Below are 18688 nucleotides of genomic sequence, written 5' to 3' on the forward strand. Positions count from 1 at the left end.
TGTAAACATTATGCAAAATGACTCTTTGCTGCTATATTCTCTCTCTATAATATCCATTTCAAAGTGTACCTGGAAGCAAGGTGTATTTCCGATATGTCGTTCGGGTTTCCATTTTCCTTCTTTTAAAGAGAAGAACAGGCAAGCACAAATGGAGAAAAAGAAAGAAAGGGGGAAAAAGCAGTGGCGCAGAGGGACTGGCGTAAATGGGACAGTTTTCAGCAGCTGCGTTAACAAATCTGTTTGGGTTCCGTCTCCTAAGTAAAGTTGTCAGCCCGTGTGTCCAGCCTGCTATGTTTAGAAGAGCGAAAAAAAGTTGTGTTTTCTGGCAGTGACACAGGATAAATGCGAAAGCGGTGACCTTACGTCTCTCTCCCCCCGATGTTGCTCTACCTCCATTCTCAAAACAGACTGAGAAATCCTCCTGAGCCGAGGTCAAGAATCCATCACCGGGGTTTTGCAATAACATGCATTTCCATACAGGCCCCGTGAAAAAGGGTCTGTGGGAACAGATGAGAGCCAGTGAACTTCTTTTCCAAACATCAAAATGCAACTTATACATATTACTTTCCATCTTAATCTCCAGTATGCTAACGAAGGTTAAAAACGCCTGCACCTCTCGCAGTGTAATTCTTCCTTACAAATGCTAATGCTGCATTGTCTGCCCACATTTCCATGACGTGCGTCATGAATGTGAAATACAGTTGCTTGGTTGATTTCCGACAATGCTCAGAAGCAAAATCCATATTTGGCAGCATCAAAAAGAACAGAGATTTTTGTGACGGATGCCAAAACTACATACGAGAATGCGCGCGCACGCAACGCGCACGCATAAACACAATCTTGGCTGGTTCGGCATGTGATTATGAATCACTCTCGTAGACGAGCCCTTCTGATGAAAATGCATTGCTTTGTCCTTGGAAACGATGCGCGGCAGTCGATATCATTCTGCAGACTCAATAATCCTCTCGGTGGAGAGGAGAAACTGACTGAAGTTGCTCCTACTGGTGTAACAATAGAAGAGGTTATGTGTGCTGAGGGGGGGATCTTTTTGCACAGTCGGCAGTATTGGATTTGGACTGTAACATGGTCGAATCCAGTTGGGCTGAGAGAATATCATGTTCGAATCACAATAGACGAGGCTGATTGTTATTACAGAGCCCTGCCATTAATAATTCAATCATTTGACCCATGACACGATTTCCCGCAAAACAATCCGATACTCTGAGAGCTGGTAGAAATATTTGAAATCTTTAAGTGTGTGTGCATTTCTTTTGACCTTCCTTGCATGACATATATCCCGTGCCTCAGGCAACAGCTACAATTACAAGATTTAGGAGATGGCAGCAGAGGAAAAGAGAGGAAATATCTGCGGGATAGTGGAGGCAAGATAAAGCTTACCAATACGCAACTACCCCCCCCCCACACAAAAAAACAAAACAAAAAAATAAATAAAACAACATCCCTCTCATTTTATTTTCACACCAATAAACGTCTTACGCTTATATGGCCCTTGTTTTCATCACTCATTCTTATCTGAAAAAAGAAAAACGTCAACATGAATCAACTCCTCAATTTTGAGTCATGATCCTTATTAAACAGAATAAAACAGGCCAAGGTCCAAAAATTGCAAAATGGTTTACCCGGTAGCAAACTTCACGCGAATAAGGTGAATCAAAGCAGAATGAAGAGAGAGTGGTCTTGATCGACTGAGATTGAGGCCACCCACTGTCTTCAAAAAGAATTGAGTCAGTGTAAATGACGGCTATGATTTTGATCAATCTCTCTAAGCTGATTACAAGATCAGAAATTCAAATTATACTCAATTACAAATCTGGATCAATCAAAAAAACTATCGAAACAATGACCGAGCATTGATCGACCCAGTAGTACACTGAGGCATTTTCCGGACTAAATTTTTGCAATCCAGCTATATTTCCTGACGGAGATTGACATTTCTTGCAAAGATTTAAGCGGTAGCGCTCAATGTTATTATAGCTGCAATGTAATTGGGTGTTTCAGCAGCTGGTTTGATTTATATTTGTTGCAAACATTTAATGCTGTTGCCAATGCAATCTGTGGCTTGTTAGCTGTAATAGGAGGGAGTGTTTATGTCGCCAACAGGTTAGGTCTCAAAGTTCTGTGTGTTGTGACTTATGTCCGATTTTTGACAGTCCGGTAATTACGTACTGGATGGCTAAATGATCGTAAGTGTAGATGAATTCGAAGACCCTGCAACACTCACATGTTGCTCCTTGGCGGTCGCTGTTACTAGGACAGAACTTTTACAGCAGGGGTGACAAACTCATTTTTGCCGCGGGCCACAGTCGTTTCCTCTCGAGGGCCGTTATGAATTTGGTGAAGCCATGAGAATGTTTCATCTCATCTACATATTACATATAGGGTGCGCAACACATTAACGTATTCACTGCTATTCACAAATTTATTTGGGAATTGAAAATATGACCAAGAGTGCCATTCCCGAATTTGTTCGGGTTTTGTTGTTAGGGTGCTGATAAAGCGCTGGCCATGGCCTCTGGCAATGCTTTTTTCTTTTCCACAAGGGGTAACAATTCCTTTTTTTCCAAATTAGCGCTTTGTTCCAGCTTCAGTTGTTGTTGAAGCGCTATACAAACCAATATGTATTGCATTGTATTAACTCCAGACCCATATAACTTAGGAATTAACTCTTTTTTTCTGATGTAATGAGAGAGTCTCAGGTTTCTTACGCTGCATTGAATGTTTTGTAGTCCTAAAACTCAATATTCTGTGGGTCCTGGAATTTGAGTGACAATGACAAAAACCATGACACTTGAATTGACAAATTTCTGTACTGTCAGTAAATGAGTTAATGAACAACTAGTTTTCAAATTTGAAGTAAAAAACAATGACTGTTACTCTGGTTTACATACAATAATTTGAAATGGTTCGGATTTTACACTTGCACTTGACATGCTTGGTTTGCTTTTGAGGGCCGAATAAAATGATGTGGAGGGCCAGATTTGGCCCCCAGGCCTTGACTTTGACACATGTGATTTACAGGAAATGCCATATCATCTAACTTCAATGGCCGTGAGTGTAAGCGTGAAGAACGGTCAAACATTTTTCAAAAATTGCCTCGGCAGATGAAAACCTTTATGATGATGGCAGTGTAACACGGGAACGGATGAATTCTGCATCCAGGATATGTAAGAGAGTGTATCCCGCCACTGCATCCAAGTTAAGATGTATCGCTGGAGTGAGCCTACAAAGAAATGGGAAAGTCTCAGACACACCATGCAATCTAAGCAGCAGTGACTGCAAGAAAAAGCGCAGGATGTGAGAAGAGTGCATTGAACGTACAAAGGGTGCAAGGAGATGGAAGCACGACGTGGTGACATTATAATTTGTTGCTTTAAGGAACGTTACTGATATAGGAAACATTCCACCTCAAGCACACACATGGATGTATGGGAAAGAGAAAAGGACACGGTCAGACGCATGTCGACAGAAAGCAACAGCGAAATAAAAAGCATGGGCGCCATCTATCAAGCGACACGTGGAGGCCTTTGGAAGAGGAAATTTATCCTGTGATGGCTGTAAATGGGTGCTGAGGCACCGCTGTCACATTGCGTTTGGCCGGGACGCAGGGAGTGACAACGAGTGGAGCATAGGCACTGTGTACAGAAATAATGAAGTTGAAGGTGGCTGGAGCAGCATAAAGACCCACCTGAAAAGTGGAGGAAGGGAACGGGTTGAGACAGGGGGTGGAGGGAGGTTGTATATTAAGTGCACAAGCATGACTGAAAGGGAGAGGGTGAGCTGAAAATGGATGCAAAGCCTGTGGAAACAAATGTGGCAAAATATTCCTGGGAGAGCGGGGAAACGTCAAAGAGAAATATTTGCACTAATTACAGCCCGCTAATGCGTCTCCAGGTATGAAGGCTGATTCATGCCGATCAGTTGAAGCACAGAGAACGCGGCGTCTGCTCGAGCGCCGCAAAGACGCGTTTCCAGGCTGCATTTGAAACACTTCACTGACAACAAAAACAAAGAAAAGATAATATGATGCGTTCTCATCGCATGTCCTGTTTTTCAAATGAGGATAAAAGCAGAATGTTCATTCCGTATTGTCTTTCACCAAATACTCAACAACAACAAGTCCTCCAATTTCCCATGCGTTGACCTCCGGTGGTTCTCACGAAGGTCCTCCCTGTGTCCTTCTTATTCGCCTCGACAAAAATACTCGCCTCCCCACTGCCCAGAATATCAATCCAATGAATGTAATTTCGCAATCACAACTTTATAAAATAGAAACAATGCCATACAAAACAAATAAAAATATGCATTGCTTCTCAGAAACAGCCAAATGTTTTGATTTACAATTGCACTCTCAATTTCCCAAGCATGTTTTAATGCACCATAAACACTTTGGTGTTTTTGGTCTCTGGTCCAATAAAAACAGGGAACGCGGGGGTGTAATATCTGGAGCTGGGGGAAATTAAAGCTGAAGTTCCTCTCCTCCTCAGTGAACAAGTCCGTGTGCACGTGCTCTCTCTCTCTCTCTCACACACACACACACACAACACACACACACACACACACGCACACGCACACACGCACACGCACACGCACACGCACACGCGCACTTAATCAGCTAGAGAAAAATCTAAGACTACATCTACACCCAGTGGACGGAACCCGATACAACCACATCTCCCCCCTTCCTACATTCTTCCCTTTCCCTTAATCATTCACACACAGATGCTGATAAATTACAAGCAAGGTTCAGGCAACATATGATTAACTGGAGTTAATGAAGACTAAGAGAGATCCCGAACAAGGAAACCATAGAACTCCCTGACATAAAGCTGGCATTTGAAAAGCAGTCGACATTCTTGTCTCCCCTTTTCTGCTTCTGCTGCTATTTCCAAAAGTCCTTTCAGTGTGCGGTGACAAACATAACCCTTCTGACTGGTGGAAAAATAAATCATACTTTCAAGCGAAGACAAATGCCTTATCCGCTGGGAGTTGTCCCAGGCTGCAGGCACATAATGGCCCCTCTTCCTTTCCTCTCACTTTCACTTTTTCTCTCAAGGCAGGGAGTTTCCCCGGACGGGACCCGGAACATCCAGCCATGCACACAGTGGGTTCACTGCGGAGCACCGGGGAAGTGGGTAGTTTTCTTCGGCCGGTTACTCCTGAGAGGCTGGCGTAAAGCCCAAAGGGCAAAAGTACTGTTCCGCTCCAGGTAAACGCGGCGGATCCCATCCGCCACATCTTTCCATATCAGAACGTATTTATGTTCAACACACATGACACGAGGTCATTATTCATGCCTGATCCTTGTGACCAAGTCGTAAAAGTCAAGGATTTCCTAACGCGGCTTCGGCCGCGCTCCGCAGGCTTGGCTCGGAGCGGGCCGGGCCAGCTGCAGGGGCCTGACTCCTCTCCCCTCCGTGCTATCGGGTTGCCACTCCTCCTCCTCCTCCAGCCCATTACATAGGCCTCTTTATGCTGCGCTAAAAGCTGCTCATGTTCAAGCACTCCTGGGAAAAAAGCTTCTTAAAACACATCAGGATGAGAGGCCCTGTCTGGTAAAATATTAATAGGAACTTAATTGGTTGTTAATGGACTGCTACTTGAGTAGGAATCACCTTCCATTAGCGAGGCCAACGAAACGAGTTTCGTCTTACCGACTTCACATTCCGATTGTTCCGAAATTGCAGCAGCTTGCTGTTAAATACATAATTTGCCGCATATGCTGCATAATTTCCGCAAAGTTCCTGCAAGATGTGTTGAACCACACGGTAGATGAGTTGAATATTCTGTTACCTCTGCACGATCCAAACCCCGCCTGCTCTATTTTCATACTTTTCTGTCATTTTCTGAGAAAACCCATTCCTTCTGTTAATTTTCCAACATAAGGAAGCAGTTTGAACTTTTGTTTGCGGCTATTGTGTTTGTGCTCTCTGCGGTTGACGTTAGCCAACAGGAAAAAAATCTCTTCTGCTAGAGGAGGCATGTAATATTGATGCAGAGCAGACACTCCAGAACACACAAATGTAATGGAATCTAAACGGAGTTCAAATGTGGAAATCAACACATACATTTTTGATTAGTGCAAACCGACAAGACGCCATCGCTTTGAGAGAAAGCCATGGGGCAAAACTAGCACGGAAACAAGCAATGTCTACTCATGTCTTGGCGGCTACTTGAGAGGAAATCTTTTTCTACTTTGTCTTTTTGGGACGATCGGCTCCAGGACTTACATTTGGTAATTAATTTGCAACACTTTGGATATATTTTTATGACATACGTTTACTAATGCTGCCAATGACACTTGTGTGGCTGCGGCGATGCAACGGAGCTCTCTGCAAGCGTTCACTGAATCCGTGTCCAGTTGCATTTCAAAGCGACGAAACAGACATAAAAGCTCAGCTCAGCACCAGCAGTCGCCACTAGATGGAAGTAAAATTGCAGACATAGAGACGATGAACGCCAACAGCGGTGCTCACACTTTTTCAGGATGGGACCTACTTTTGAAAATAATGACCATGTCAAAATTATGTAGCCATTATACTTATTGATAAATATATTGAGTATTCTTACAACTTATGTTGATGTATAACCGCATATGTCGCACAAAACAACATAATTACCAGTACAGTATGTATATTTTGCCTACCAGAGTTCACTCTTGTAAGACGAGATAAGCGCACTTTGAAAATGTCATCGTGGAAAAAAGCCTTATGAAAGTGATACTTTTTTCTTCTTACTTCGTCCAGCTTCCTCACTCATGTTTTTACCTAAACGTTTAAAAGGGAAAAATGATCGAAACATTACGATGTAATAAACGACGACTTGTTAATTTTGCAACTCTCAGTGGCGTTGTTTGAGCACGCACAGTGTACCTAATACTTCCGGGTTGAGTGAACGCTGGCGCGTGTGGCTTCTGCAGCCAGTGATGACCAAGTGGGTGTTTCTTAAATACTACTACTACTACTACTACTACTACTAATAATAATAATAATAATAATAATAATAATAATAATAATAATAATAAACATTTTGTCTTACCTTCCATGGCAACGACTCCGTCGAACCTCTGAGACCAACTCACCGAATCGATCGAACCCAGGTTAAGAACCACTGCTCTAGAATCAAAACAATGGCTTCAGATTTGGAGAAGATGCTTTCTTGTTACTCATCCAGTTATGAATATGATTCAAATAGTTCTGAAGAGGAAAGCATAAATGTTTGCAATTGATTAAAGAAGTCGTTCCGTATCAATTCGAGCCGTCAGGACTCCAATGTAGTGTCCCAGAAAATGCACAAGATGGGGCCCAAGCTTCGTTGGAAATGGGCTGATTTGTCTCCTGGAGATTTGTCAACTAGTATCAAATAGTAGTCTTGGCGCAACACACAACCATTCAACATCACGTTATTTATGTGTTTTCCTTCTAATTTCCCCATCAATACGGATCAACACAAAGATTTCAGACCAAACAAAGTACCGCAAAATGCATTGTGTGTCGCTTTCTTGGTCAGTGATGATACCTACCGTGACATCATGTAGGGGATCGTCATCAACTCGAAAACAAGACTTCCTGAATATTCAGTCTTAAAATGTAAAATATAGCTATATGCGGTGGAATCTTTGTAAAATACGCTCAGTAGAAGTCATTTCAAGTCTTCTTCTTCTTTTCCTTTCGGCTTTTCCCTTCAAGGGGTCGCCACAGTAAATCAGTGTCCTCCATCTTTAGAGGTTTGATCCGCATGTTTGTTTTGGCCAAGCTTTTACACAACCCTCTGTATTTATCCAGGCTCGGGACCGGCACAAGAAGACTTATGTCCCTTTGTGGCTACAGAACAAGCAACTCGCTCAGTAAAAGGCTCCCAAACACAAAATGGTCATCGGCACAGCAACATTCCAAAATCATTTGAAGTGATTTTACAAATTATGGACACACCTTGTCCGTAGGCGTCGGTTGTCCTTTAAATGGCCACATTAACAATGTCAGTGGAATTGACACACTGTTCCCCCCATGGAAGAGAATACATCACCAACTTCACCAACTATATTGAGTTGGGGAAAAACGAGACTTGTCTCATTTGGCCATGTAGACCAACATGAAATTGATTTGAATGCAGTGTTAAATGGCTGGTGGTTTTCTACTCCCTATTTTTCTCCCATGTAATTTCGAAGGTGCACCCAAAGACTACGCAAGAAACGTCAACATCTGAACAGCCACCAGCTGATTAAATCTTGTCCATGATGAAACGTTTGGCAAACAAGTCAGATGCCAGCATCAAAATGAGGCAATGTTCATGCGCCGAGATGCAACGCCATCCATACCAGGCATGAGGATCTTATCACCCATGTGACGTATCATGTTGCAATTTCTTCCTCTGTGAACAACGATGAAACTGAAGACCAGAATGAAATGTCTGGAAAATTGGTAACATATTGATGATAATTAGGCATTTCTTTGGTTTTGGTGCTGACATGCGTGCATTTAGAATGTAAAAGTATTTGGGATTTGCTCAGTGTTATTGGTGTGTCTCAACCGATTTTACTATTTGCCTGATGAGCAGTTTTAATGTGAAAATGAAAATGGCGAAAGAACACACATTGTTTTGTTCAAGCTGTCCGAAATTTGTTGAAACAAAGAACATACCGTACTTTGAAATTGAAATTTTGTTACGCGTTTCATTTAAACTGAGAGATAGGTCTTTCACCCCCCAGCCCGCCAACATTGTACAGTGTTGATATGAACACTAGTTGAAAACACGGCACTTTGTAACTGAAACATACTATTGTGTATTAAACATTTAACAAATGTAAAATGTATTTTATTAATGTATTTTTGACTGCATAGAGCCACTTTGCCGGTGTTAAAAGTAACATTTTATGATGTTGAATTAACAGCAGCAGATTATTGTGTCATAGTAGTGTCAGATTTTTGAAAAGTATTGCATGTTGTCCATTGTGGATCTCTGTGCCACCCACATGTACACTCATGGTATCCTGTTTTTATTACATGTCACAGAAGAATGGGTTCTTGACCGGACTTTGATGTCTCGGCACCTAACTCACAATCAGAAGCTACAACGAATACATGATTACAAAGCACTTGAATACATGATTACAAAGCACTTTTTTAAAAAGCTCACTTGTAGAAAAACAGTGGAAAAGTTGAATTACGTAAAAAACAACTGCAAAGTATACGTACGTAGTCAGTGTGGGCCGCTTTTGCTGTACAAATATGTGGACAGGACATTCTTTTGAGAAATGAATTAGAAAGCTTTTAGCCATTACGTCTCACTGCCAAGCCATAACCGTCAGTCAAAAACCTCAGTTCAATAAGGTGCACACAGTCAACAGAAATCAAACATGACAAACCGAGGGTGAAAAAAATCTAGTTCATAAAGCAGTGCACACAGATGAGCCACCTCTGCACACAGTATCTTGCCACTAACAATTTACGACTCAAAATTGTGTTGCCGTGGTAGCACCCCCAACCCCAAAAAAGATGCACTTGACACAAGACAGGCACTAAGAACAGAGCAGATACGATTAGATTATATTAGACAGAAACGAGGAGCCGAGTTGACTGTTTTTTATGCCGATTTCGTACCTCTCTATGCTAATCCATCATCCACAGGGCCCCAACACACATACTTTTATCACAACTATTTAAAGGAGGGCATGGCAGATCTCAAGGGACACTGAGCAGAGTACAATCAAAGAGTCCCTCTCGAGTTGGAATTGTGGAATAAGATGGGTGTAACCATGCCTGAGAGGATCCGAGGCACATGGACGCTGACAATCTCCGAGATCATCTCTGGGAAGTTGACGCGGGTCTGCAGGGACTGAGCTTCAATGAAAAGCTCATAAGTGAATTGATGCAACTTCTTCACAATCTACACAAGAAAGGGTTAAGAATGAAGGTCATTGAATACACTGTTAGGATAGGAGGAAATCTGCAAGAACAGACCAAAGTTATTCATCACTCACTATCAAAGGAAGAAAGAACAAAAAAGACGAGTAGATGTCAGTTTTTTTCAAGGTAAAGATGACACCGATGTACATTATGCTTACCGACAAACTTTAGTTGGCATTTTCTGAGTAATTCTTTTCAGATGTTTGTGTGTATTTTTCTTCTCGAGTTTGTTGTATGCAATGACATTTTTTTTCATCTACTCTTAACTCACACACTGCCAGACGTGCAAAAATGCGTCCACTCCAGTGCCAGAGTTTTTGTCATTTTCACTTAAATTCCATGAACCACCGAATATTGAGTTTTAGGATTACATAAACATTCAATGCAGAGTAAGAAACCATAGAGTCTCTTCTTTCGTCAGAAAAAAAAATCCCCAAGGGGTCTGGAGTTATCTGAGTTAATTGTTGTTCTTCCTGGTTCAGCTCTCCATTTGTATAGTCTAAATATTAAATCAGCAGAAAGCAAGCTGATATACAAAAAAGGAATATTTATTATCAGGCAGCTAGAGGATGTTCTTTAGGGGAGAAGCTAGGCCAAGGGACGGAGAGGCAAGAGCGAGAGAGAGCTCGCCTCAGACATTTATAAACAACAGGATTGATGTCACTTTGAAAAGGACCTATCATCTGCTAGATACAATCATGAATATTCATTATTAGACTGAAACATAACAGCTAGATTTCTACAGTAACTAAGTACAAGCTGAGTACATGTATACTAATTAACATATACAAAAAAACTAAACTACATACATATATGGACTTACTAATTGATAAGAATAAGTAGAAATGAAATAACATAGGATGTTTTTAGCATGTGTATAACCAATTCTAACACTGCCCCTTTGCGGAATGGAAAAACATTGCCAGAGGTCTGGCCGGTGCTTTATCGGCACCCCCGCAAGAAAAAAACAAACCCCAAACAAATTTGGGAATGGCGCTCCATGTCATATTTTCAATTCCCGAATAGATTCGGGAATGGCAGTGAATGGGTTCATCAATGCTAACAAGTACGATGCTAGGATTACAAAGTCATAATGATCTGAATAATTACTGAACTGTGTTATCTACTGGGCGGCAATGCAGTTGACGCCATCCACTTTCTATACCTCTTCTTCTCATAACAGTCAAAAATAAGCTGCGGCGGTAAAACGGAAAGACAGTGCACCCTGAACTGGTTGTCAACCAGTCACAGGAGGAGAACCATCCCTCTTCTATTCTATTTTAATGATGGGCGGTTAATTTCAAACTATCAAACATTTCTATACACTAAGTCCAGGCTATTTTCTCATGCACCGTGGTGAACCCCAATGTACTGCCTGGGGGCAATCACTATGCCGACATGTGCTCTGCACAACTCCAGAATGCCGCGTATGGAGGCAAGTCTGATTATTCTGGTTGGATGACGGTCGGTGTCTTTTGTGTTGTGTCACATTATCTGTTATCTTTAGTTTTTTGGGTGTTTTAACTTCAAGATGGCGCCGTGAGAGTGGCTGCCTTTACAGCAGCTCCTGTGTTTCGTTTTTCTACTTCTTCCTTTTCTTTCGTCTTACTTTAATCACGTTGCTGCTGTGAAATGTACATTTCTCCACTGCGAAACTAATAAACGTTAATCCAATGCAATCCAAGTGACAGCTTTCCTGTCCGATTGGCTATTTGTTCGCTTGTCAGAGCATGAGATAGAAGTAGATTTTGTGATACTATCCCCCCAAAAAAAGAAAAATATCATTCTCGGTTAAATTACGCTCAGCAAAGGGTTTCTTCAGCTTGCATCTGGTTGTAAGACGACTGTGTTGGGCAGCATTCTGTATACTGCAGGTGTGCATTTTATTTCACAAAGACCTGACTGTGGATGGTATGATGAACGATGACTTATTGGTTCCAGAGGGGGTAACAAGAATGTGAATGTTATGCGCACGTGTATGGCCACCCCTCAGTGAGCTTTTGTGACAGGATGTAATCGAATGTAAAGTTTTGATCAACAAAATGTTCACGAAAGCCACTCTGTAACACTTATTCCAATTACATGCACCAGTTCAAAGTCCTACTCTCGTGTATTTTGGTGTGTAAATTGGAGTTGTGTGTATTACCGACTGGAGGTAGTCCAGCAGCTGGGTGAGGTGAAACAGTCTCTGTGTCCGGGTGGTCTCCCCGTGGTGGCTGGCCAAGCGGTCCAGTTCTTTGATGTAGGAGGTCCGCAGATCATCAAAGCAATGCTGGTTCTTTAGGCCCTCGACCGGAACTAACAACACAAAGCCAGAAAACAACTCAATCAATCTGAGTCTTTGGCCATTAATCAATTCTCTCAGGCACCATTTCAGATACTCTACTTGTATTTATTTTTGATATTTGCTGAACTCACTGATGCTGAAGAGGACCAATGCCTTCATGCACAAGAACTCCTCTTTAGTGACCTTCAGCATACAGAACCGTTGGGACAGAATCTTCATTCGTACACAGTGCTCATACATACTGGATATCTGCATCCTCTGACTGCATGGAAGAATAACAAGAATAATAACCCAAGATGTGAGAAATGAAGCTGCATGGCGAATCGGGTAGCGAAAACTAGGGAAAAAAATCACGAGACTTTAGAGAACGGCAGATAAAAAGAGGTGAGAAAGATGAGCGAGATAGATAATGGAAAAAGAGAACGACACGCAGAGAGAGGAAAAATAGAGGTCACAAACGGGGGCAGGCATATCCATTACCATGCAGGTTTGAGGAAGCCCAAAAGAGTGGCACCAGCACGCTCACTGTGTCCTAGCTAAGTGAATGCAGCTTGTGGCGGGCTTAGGGCCTCTGAGCCAAATGCACCTTCAACACTTTACATTCATTCACAACTGAATTCAACCTTACACACGTTGTCCAGTGCATGTTGAGATGATGTACACAATTCGCTGCCATTCACATAAATAGTTGACCAGAGCTCTGGCCAACTTTAGTCCTTTCCACACGGGGGCAGCATTTTCTCTTTTTCCATGTTAGCACTTTGTTCTAGCTTCAACTGTTGTTAAAGCGCGATTTAAACCAATATGTATGTATTGCAATGTATTTTGGACAACCACCCTCCTTTCAAGCTCATATAACTCCAGACCCATAGGATTTAAGAAATAACTCTTTTTTTCTGATGAAAGGAGAGAGTTTAAGGTTCCTTACGCTGCCCTGAATGTTTATGTAGTCCTAAAAGTCAATATTCTGTGGGTCTTAGAATTTGAGTGACAATGACAAAAACCCTGGCACTGGAGTGGACATATTTGTGCACATCATCTGGCAGTGAATGAGTTAAAACACACAATAAATATAAGACTGGCAGAAATATGTGGATAGAAACCCAAGTTAGCACTGTACAATACAAGAAAGAGCATTCCTCGTGCGCTTATGCTGGCTTTAAAATGATCCAAGTGATTTAACTGTCAGTCCCATCTACAACATTAAGAGGTGAGTAGCAAGAACAGAGCAAACTTGTTTTATCTCCACCCACTATCTACTCATTCAAAAATGTGGCATTGCCCTACCCCACCCACAAGAAAGCATTATGATTTCTTCAACCTCAGGGTGTCAAACTGGTGCCTCATTAGATGTCAAGCAAGCAAGGACTGGTAAAATCATCAGCACGTTTCCCCTTTTTTTCTCGCACAAACAAGTACATTAGAACCCTCTTGATGTGAAATATCTTTTTACAAAACAACTTGAGATTTTCTTGGACAAAACTTCCAAATTGATTTGATTATCATTTATGAAAACAAGATGAATAAAATAAAAGGGCAAAACTCAAATTAAATAAACCTTTCACACTCTAGTTGTTCTCCTGACCCACTTTCTTCGCAGCAGTCATTTGTTTCGGGCATGATGGGTCTGCATATGATGCTGCATATTATATTCCTGACGACACTACCTGTATTCCACACAAAGTATTCCCATTTCACCTCATTGAATAGGTAGGAAGGGTTCCATTTTCTTAAAAAAACTCTGCAATCAGCATCCATTTTTTCCCTTCTATCACAAAAAAAACATGTTGGATAATTTGGGTAGCCCACACTAATTCACAGAATTAAAACTGCTATCACATGTTTTCTTTTGCTGTTCAGATACAACTTCGTCTACTCCTTGAATACTGCGGCTCGCCACACTGACTAAAACAGTGTGCCCCTTGTGGATAATTCAGGTTTTCCATGCATTTCCTGACTCAAAATTCATCCTGCAGGCCGGATTGCACCTCCAAAAGGGCTGATTTTGGCTATGGGCCACATGTTTGACAACACCGTCCAAAAATAAATGTGGCGCCACAAGGATGATTACATCTGGTCTGGACTTTGCACGGGGCAACTTTTAAATGTTGAAAAGTGTAGGTGGTTTCACAAAATACTAATCAATCATTCCACAATACAACTGTACAAGTGTCTACGGGTGACCTACTCATTGAAAACAAGATCTGGAGCGAAGTACAGCATAGAGCTGTTGGTTAGTGTGTGGGACCTCCAACCCAGAGCGAAAACCATCACTCCCATCCAGGACAACTGGATGACTGTCATCTGGTCGTCCACGTGTAAATTGCAGAAGCCTGAAAACAAAACTTGATATCATTATGTTTGTTGCCATAACATTGACATTTATTGTATATTGGATACAGTAAAATGTCACTAAGTATGGTAGTGCTGAAAATACTGGAGAATCCAGTTCTTAGTCAGGAGCTTATTTGCCTGATTATACAAGGCTGTGCAATTATTTCTGGATGGTTCGACGATTAGATTAACAACAACAAAAACAGTTCACATGTACACTTATGGACCATTTAGAGTCCTCTGTGAACCTAATATGGGTGTTTTTTTAATCATAACGTGGGAGGACTAAAGCCATGCAAATGAATGTGAGGCAGAAGTGCTAACCATCATATCACTTCGCTCCTAAACCAGTGGACAAAAATATGACAAAAAAATAGAAAATGAATTGACTTTCCAGCAGTACGGTTATTTTTAATCCATCCACCAAGCGCCATTCTTCTTTTACATATGAGCACACTACCCTCTAGTGGTGACTATTTGAAATGTTGGATGGGTGGATCGAATGACTGGCACTAAATTCACCTGATGAATGTTTAGGCAGCCGATGGCTAAAATTTCATCGCGGGTATTTTTTTAGCAGGTTAGTTTTATAGTTGTTTTGAGTTGCGGTGATTTACCTGGCATCGCCTTGGCCCAGCGGACAACGGTGACAAGTTGTCTCTCCCCGAGCTCATTGAGACTGGTTAGTAGGGAAGCGGCACTGTCTGGAAGGGCAGGGTCATGCCCTGCATTGACGACGACCGGCTCAATGGCTTGAAGGACGTTGAGGAGCGATACGCGGGAACGCAGAGTGGGAGGGATGCTTATGACCACTTCCTGGGAGGCTGAAAAGAGGAAAACATACAACGATATCAACCAATCAGGCAAGGCAAGAGAGAGAAAAAGAGAGAATGACATGGGCTATCAGTCAAAAGCACCTCCAGGCCCGGAAACCCCGTCTCTCATCTCTGGCCTCTCTCCACCTTCTCCACGTCCCCAAGAAGCGGCTAGAGTTTGTTCCATTTCCCCGCTTCTTGCCAGGCCGACTCCCTTCAGTCGGCGACCTAACGACCCACCACACGCAAATGAGACAAGTAGTAGAAGAAACATGACAATAAAAAGAGGTCTTTGATCTGGTTGCATAATAAATAGTTTGTGTGTGGCAGACTTTCAGACACAGACTCGTACGTTATAATAACAATGTTGGGAAAGTTCTATGTCATTGTCTGGTGGAAAACAAAACAAACACACACACTTTTGGAATAAGCTGAATCAGATGTGTTTCATTGTATTTAAACTCAAACATTTTATTAATTTCTCATCTAGTACAGGTAAAGCAGAGGACGCTGTCCTCACTGTCAAATTGAATGGCACACAAACCTCCTTTTCTCTTACTCTTTTCTGATTTCCAGTTCCTCACCTTTGAGGCTCATTCCTGACATGTAGCACCGCTTTAAGCGACAAGAGGCACAGTTTTTCCGCCTCAGCTTATCAATAGTGCAGTCGTTCCGGCTGGCACACAGGTGGTTCTGTTTACCTGAAAAAGAGGTGTATGTGTGTGTGGGCAGGGGGCGGGGGTGCACAGATTTCCAATGGGGGATAAAGCACCTGGCTCAACTTGCATATGGGTGTTAGCTGATAAGTAATAACTGGCACTCGTCATGTCAGGTTATTGTGTCCTAGTTGGCTATGAGAGTGAGTGAGTGGAAGTAATGGAATAAGTGGATGAGTAATTGCGTGTGTGTGATTTGTGTGTGTGTGTGTGTGTGTGTGTGTGTGTGTGTGTGTGTGTGTGTGTGTGTGTGTGTGTGCGTGTGTGTGTGTGCATCGCACCCACCAGCCGCAGCCCTCTTGAAGAATACTTTGCAGCTGCCACAGGTGACTGCTCCATAGTGACAACCTGAGGCATCATCCCCACACACCTGACACACCCGCCGATCTGACAGGAACACAGCTGGAAACAGTTCTTCGGGCCTGAATAGACATATGAAAATACCATTTTAATTTGGTCACTGTGTGCTTTGACCATTTCCAAAATGAATTTATTATTAATGAAATTATTATGAAAGACACACACGCACACACACACACACACACACACACACACACACACACACACACACACACACACACGCACGCACGCACGCACGCACACACACACACACACACACATACTGTGTAACAAAGCAGTCGCTTTTGGGTCCTTCAAACAAAATGGTACCCGAGCTGACTACAGGATCAGCAGCAGGTGTTGTATCTCATGTTTAGACGGGCACTGATATATAAAGCTGTTTTGCGCAGAGCACTGCAAAGGTTTAGTTCGGATGGGGGTGAGCTTTGAGTAGGCACACAAGGCCAAGGCTGAGAGCTGTACGTGGTGTTGTGACACAAATTGAGCAATACTGATAGGCAACTGAACTAAGCCAAACAGATTTCCTAGATATTCGTGCGCGTGCGTGAGCCTTGCCCGCCCCTCTCGCCATGTGGTTCTGTGCAGCCCTCACGAAACGAACAGCGTTGTCCTTCACGACCTCGCAACATGAGAGCAATGAGTGAACAGAACATCAAAAAAAGTTCTAAAGGACATCAAACAAATTAAATCTCATTAAGACCAACTGTGAAGCTTGTCAGGTTAATACAGTCACCAGATGAGTCGTTCACGCTACAGTTTCCCTTTTGTTTCTGATTAGAACAAAGTTGGGGCGGATGAATGACAGAGGAAAGAATTGCCTCTCCCTGGCGTGAGAGCGAACAAAAGACTTTTTTTTTTTTGTCAAAACGTGTATTTACCTGAAGCCCCTCTCTGTGCACTCCATCCACGCCTGTGGCTCAATCTTGATGGAAGGGTAAGTGGGTTGCTCGTTAAAGGGTTCACTTTGGTAACTTTCTGCTTGGCCGTAGCTTAGAGCCACGGTCGCTCCGGCTCGCGTGCCCCCTTTACCCTGCTCGCCCTTGCTGTGCCAGACACAGCGGCATCCGTGCACGGATCCAAAACCGCCGTATCCACTATTGGAATATTTACACTCCAAACTTGGCTCAAGTCGCCCTCCGTATGCGCGCTCATTTGCGCGCAATACTCCCGGAGTGTCTCGGTACAAATTGGGGTTGACAGCGTATGCAGAGTAGAGTTTGGATGCGACGAGGCGGTCCATTTGGGAAGGGGATTCCGTAGCCGAATTTGCAAACAAGTTGGACTCATTGCCAAGGAACGTAGATATCACCGAACCGCGCCTCACGGTGTTCCCGCCGCCAGCCTCGCCTGACCTCAGCAGGTCCATGCAGCTCACCGGCTGGGTTCGGTGGCACACGTCTCTGAACTCGTCCTCCCTCGGGTCGGCGCTGTGCCGTAAGTGCATATTCCGAGCGGCGCCGAACTCCACCACTGTCCGGGAACTCTGACCCACATCCGATTCGCAGTCAGCAAATGTGTCACCGGCGTCGTGGGTCGCGTTGCCGTTCGGCGGCGAAGACAAGGCGTCCAAACCCAAGGACACTGAGACGGCCCTGCTGAGCTCGGCTGTGGTCGGATACGCGCAGGTGTTTCTTGTCGAGGTCCCCGGCTCCTCCAAGTCGGACAAAGTGGAGTGAAAATCCATCCCGACCACAAGCGTCGGTCGCACTCGATGAAGCAGTGCTCGAGCTGCTCTGAACGAATTTAGCAAGAAAACGCCCCCCCCTCCCAAATGAGTTTGTGTTCGTGTCAGAGGGTAAGGAAGTCCAGATGAGCCGCCGACGTCTACTCAGTTCTCGATCGGAACGAAGGGACGTCCTGACGATCGAATCCACGGGTTGACCAACTTTTCCCGTCTTTCCTCCTCCTCGTTTTTCAGTTCCAACAAATCCTGGTGCACACAACACGCCACACGAAGACGACTCTAAAACTCGCCCAGCACAAGTTTGCAAGCATTCACGTCAACAGTGAGAAGCAACCCTAAATTATTCAAAACAACAATTCCGTTATTTAGCAGCCAGCAAGTGACGTTTCCAAATCTCGCGAGAGAAAACCACGACTTGGAAAGGAAAGCCACAGTCACCGTCACGGCCCAACCTTTAGAAGTCTATTTTGTGTTCAGAATTCTTTGAATTTTATTTCAGCACTTATTGCTGTTGTGTTTTTCACCGAATCACATTTTCCCCACAAACGAAGTTGTGTTTATATGTTTTG

At 43.2% G+C, this 18688-nt stretch overlaps 1 protein-coding gene across 2 annotated transcripts in view; it reads right to left on the reverse strand.

The window, feature by feature from the left end:
* Nucleotides 1–18688, reverse strand: part of LOC148901651 (progesterone receptor-like) — a 59450-nt gene extending 40762 nt beyond the window's left edge. Inside the window, exons 1-9 of one of the 2 annotated variants that reach the window (XM_088989556.1) lie at nucleotides 17314–18687; nucleotides 16361–16497; nucleotides 15944–16060; nucleotides 15462–15587; nucleotides 15162–15368; nucleotides 14399–14543; nucleotides 12342–12472; nucleotides 12070–12221; nucleotides 8799–9903 (exon numbers count right to left, since the gene is read on the reverse strand). In XM_088989556.1, the coding sequence (XP_088845682.1) occupies nucleotides 9724–9903; nucleotides 12070–12221; nucleotides 12342–12472; nucleotides 14399–14543; nucleotides 15162–15368; nucleotides 15462–15587; nucleotides 15944–16060; nucleotides 16361–16497; nucleotides 17314–18119 (2001 nt within the window). In that variant the 5' untranslated portion in view covers nucleotides 18120–18687 and the 3' untranslated portion in view covers nucleotides 8799–9723. Of the gene's footprint in view, nucleotides 1–8798; nucleotides 9904–12069; nucleotides 12222–12341; nucleotides 12473–14398; nucleotides 14544–15161; nucleotides 15369–15461; nucleotides 15588–15943; nucleotides 16061–16360; nucleotides 16498–17313 lie in introns of those variants that run through there. The other variant, XM_088989557.1, reaches the window with a different exon arrangement.

Source organism: Hippocampus bargibanti, linkage group LG02 (assembly GCF_051943395.1).
Source record: "Hippocampus bargibanti isolate YZ-2025 linkage group LG02, ASM5194339v1, whole genome shotgun sequence".
Taxonomy (NCBI): Eukaryota; Metazoa; Chordata; class Actinopteri; order Syngnathiformes; family Syngnathidae; genus Hippocampus; species Hippocampus bargibanti.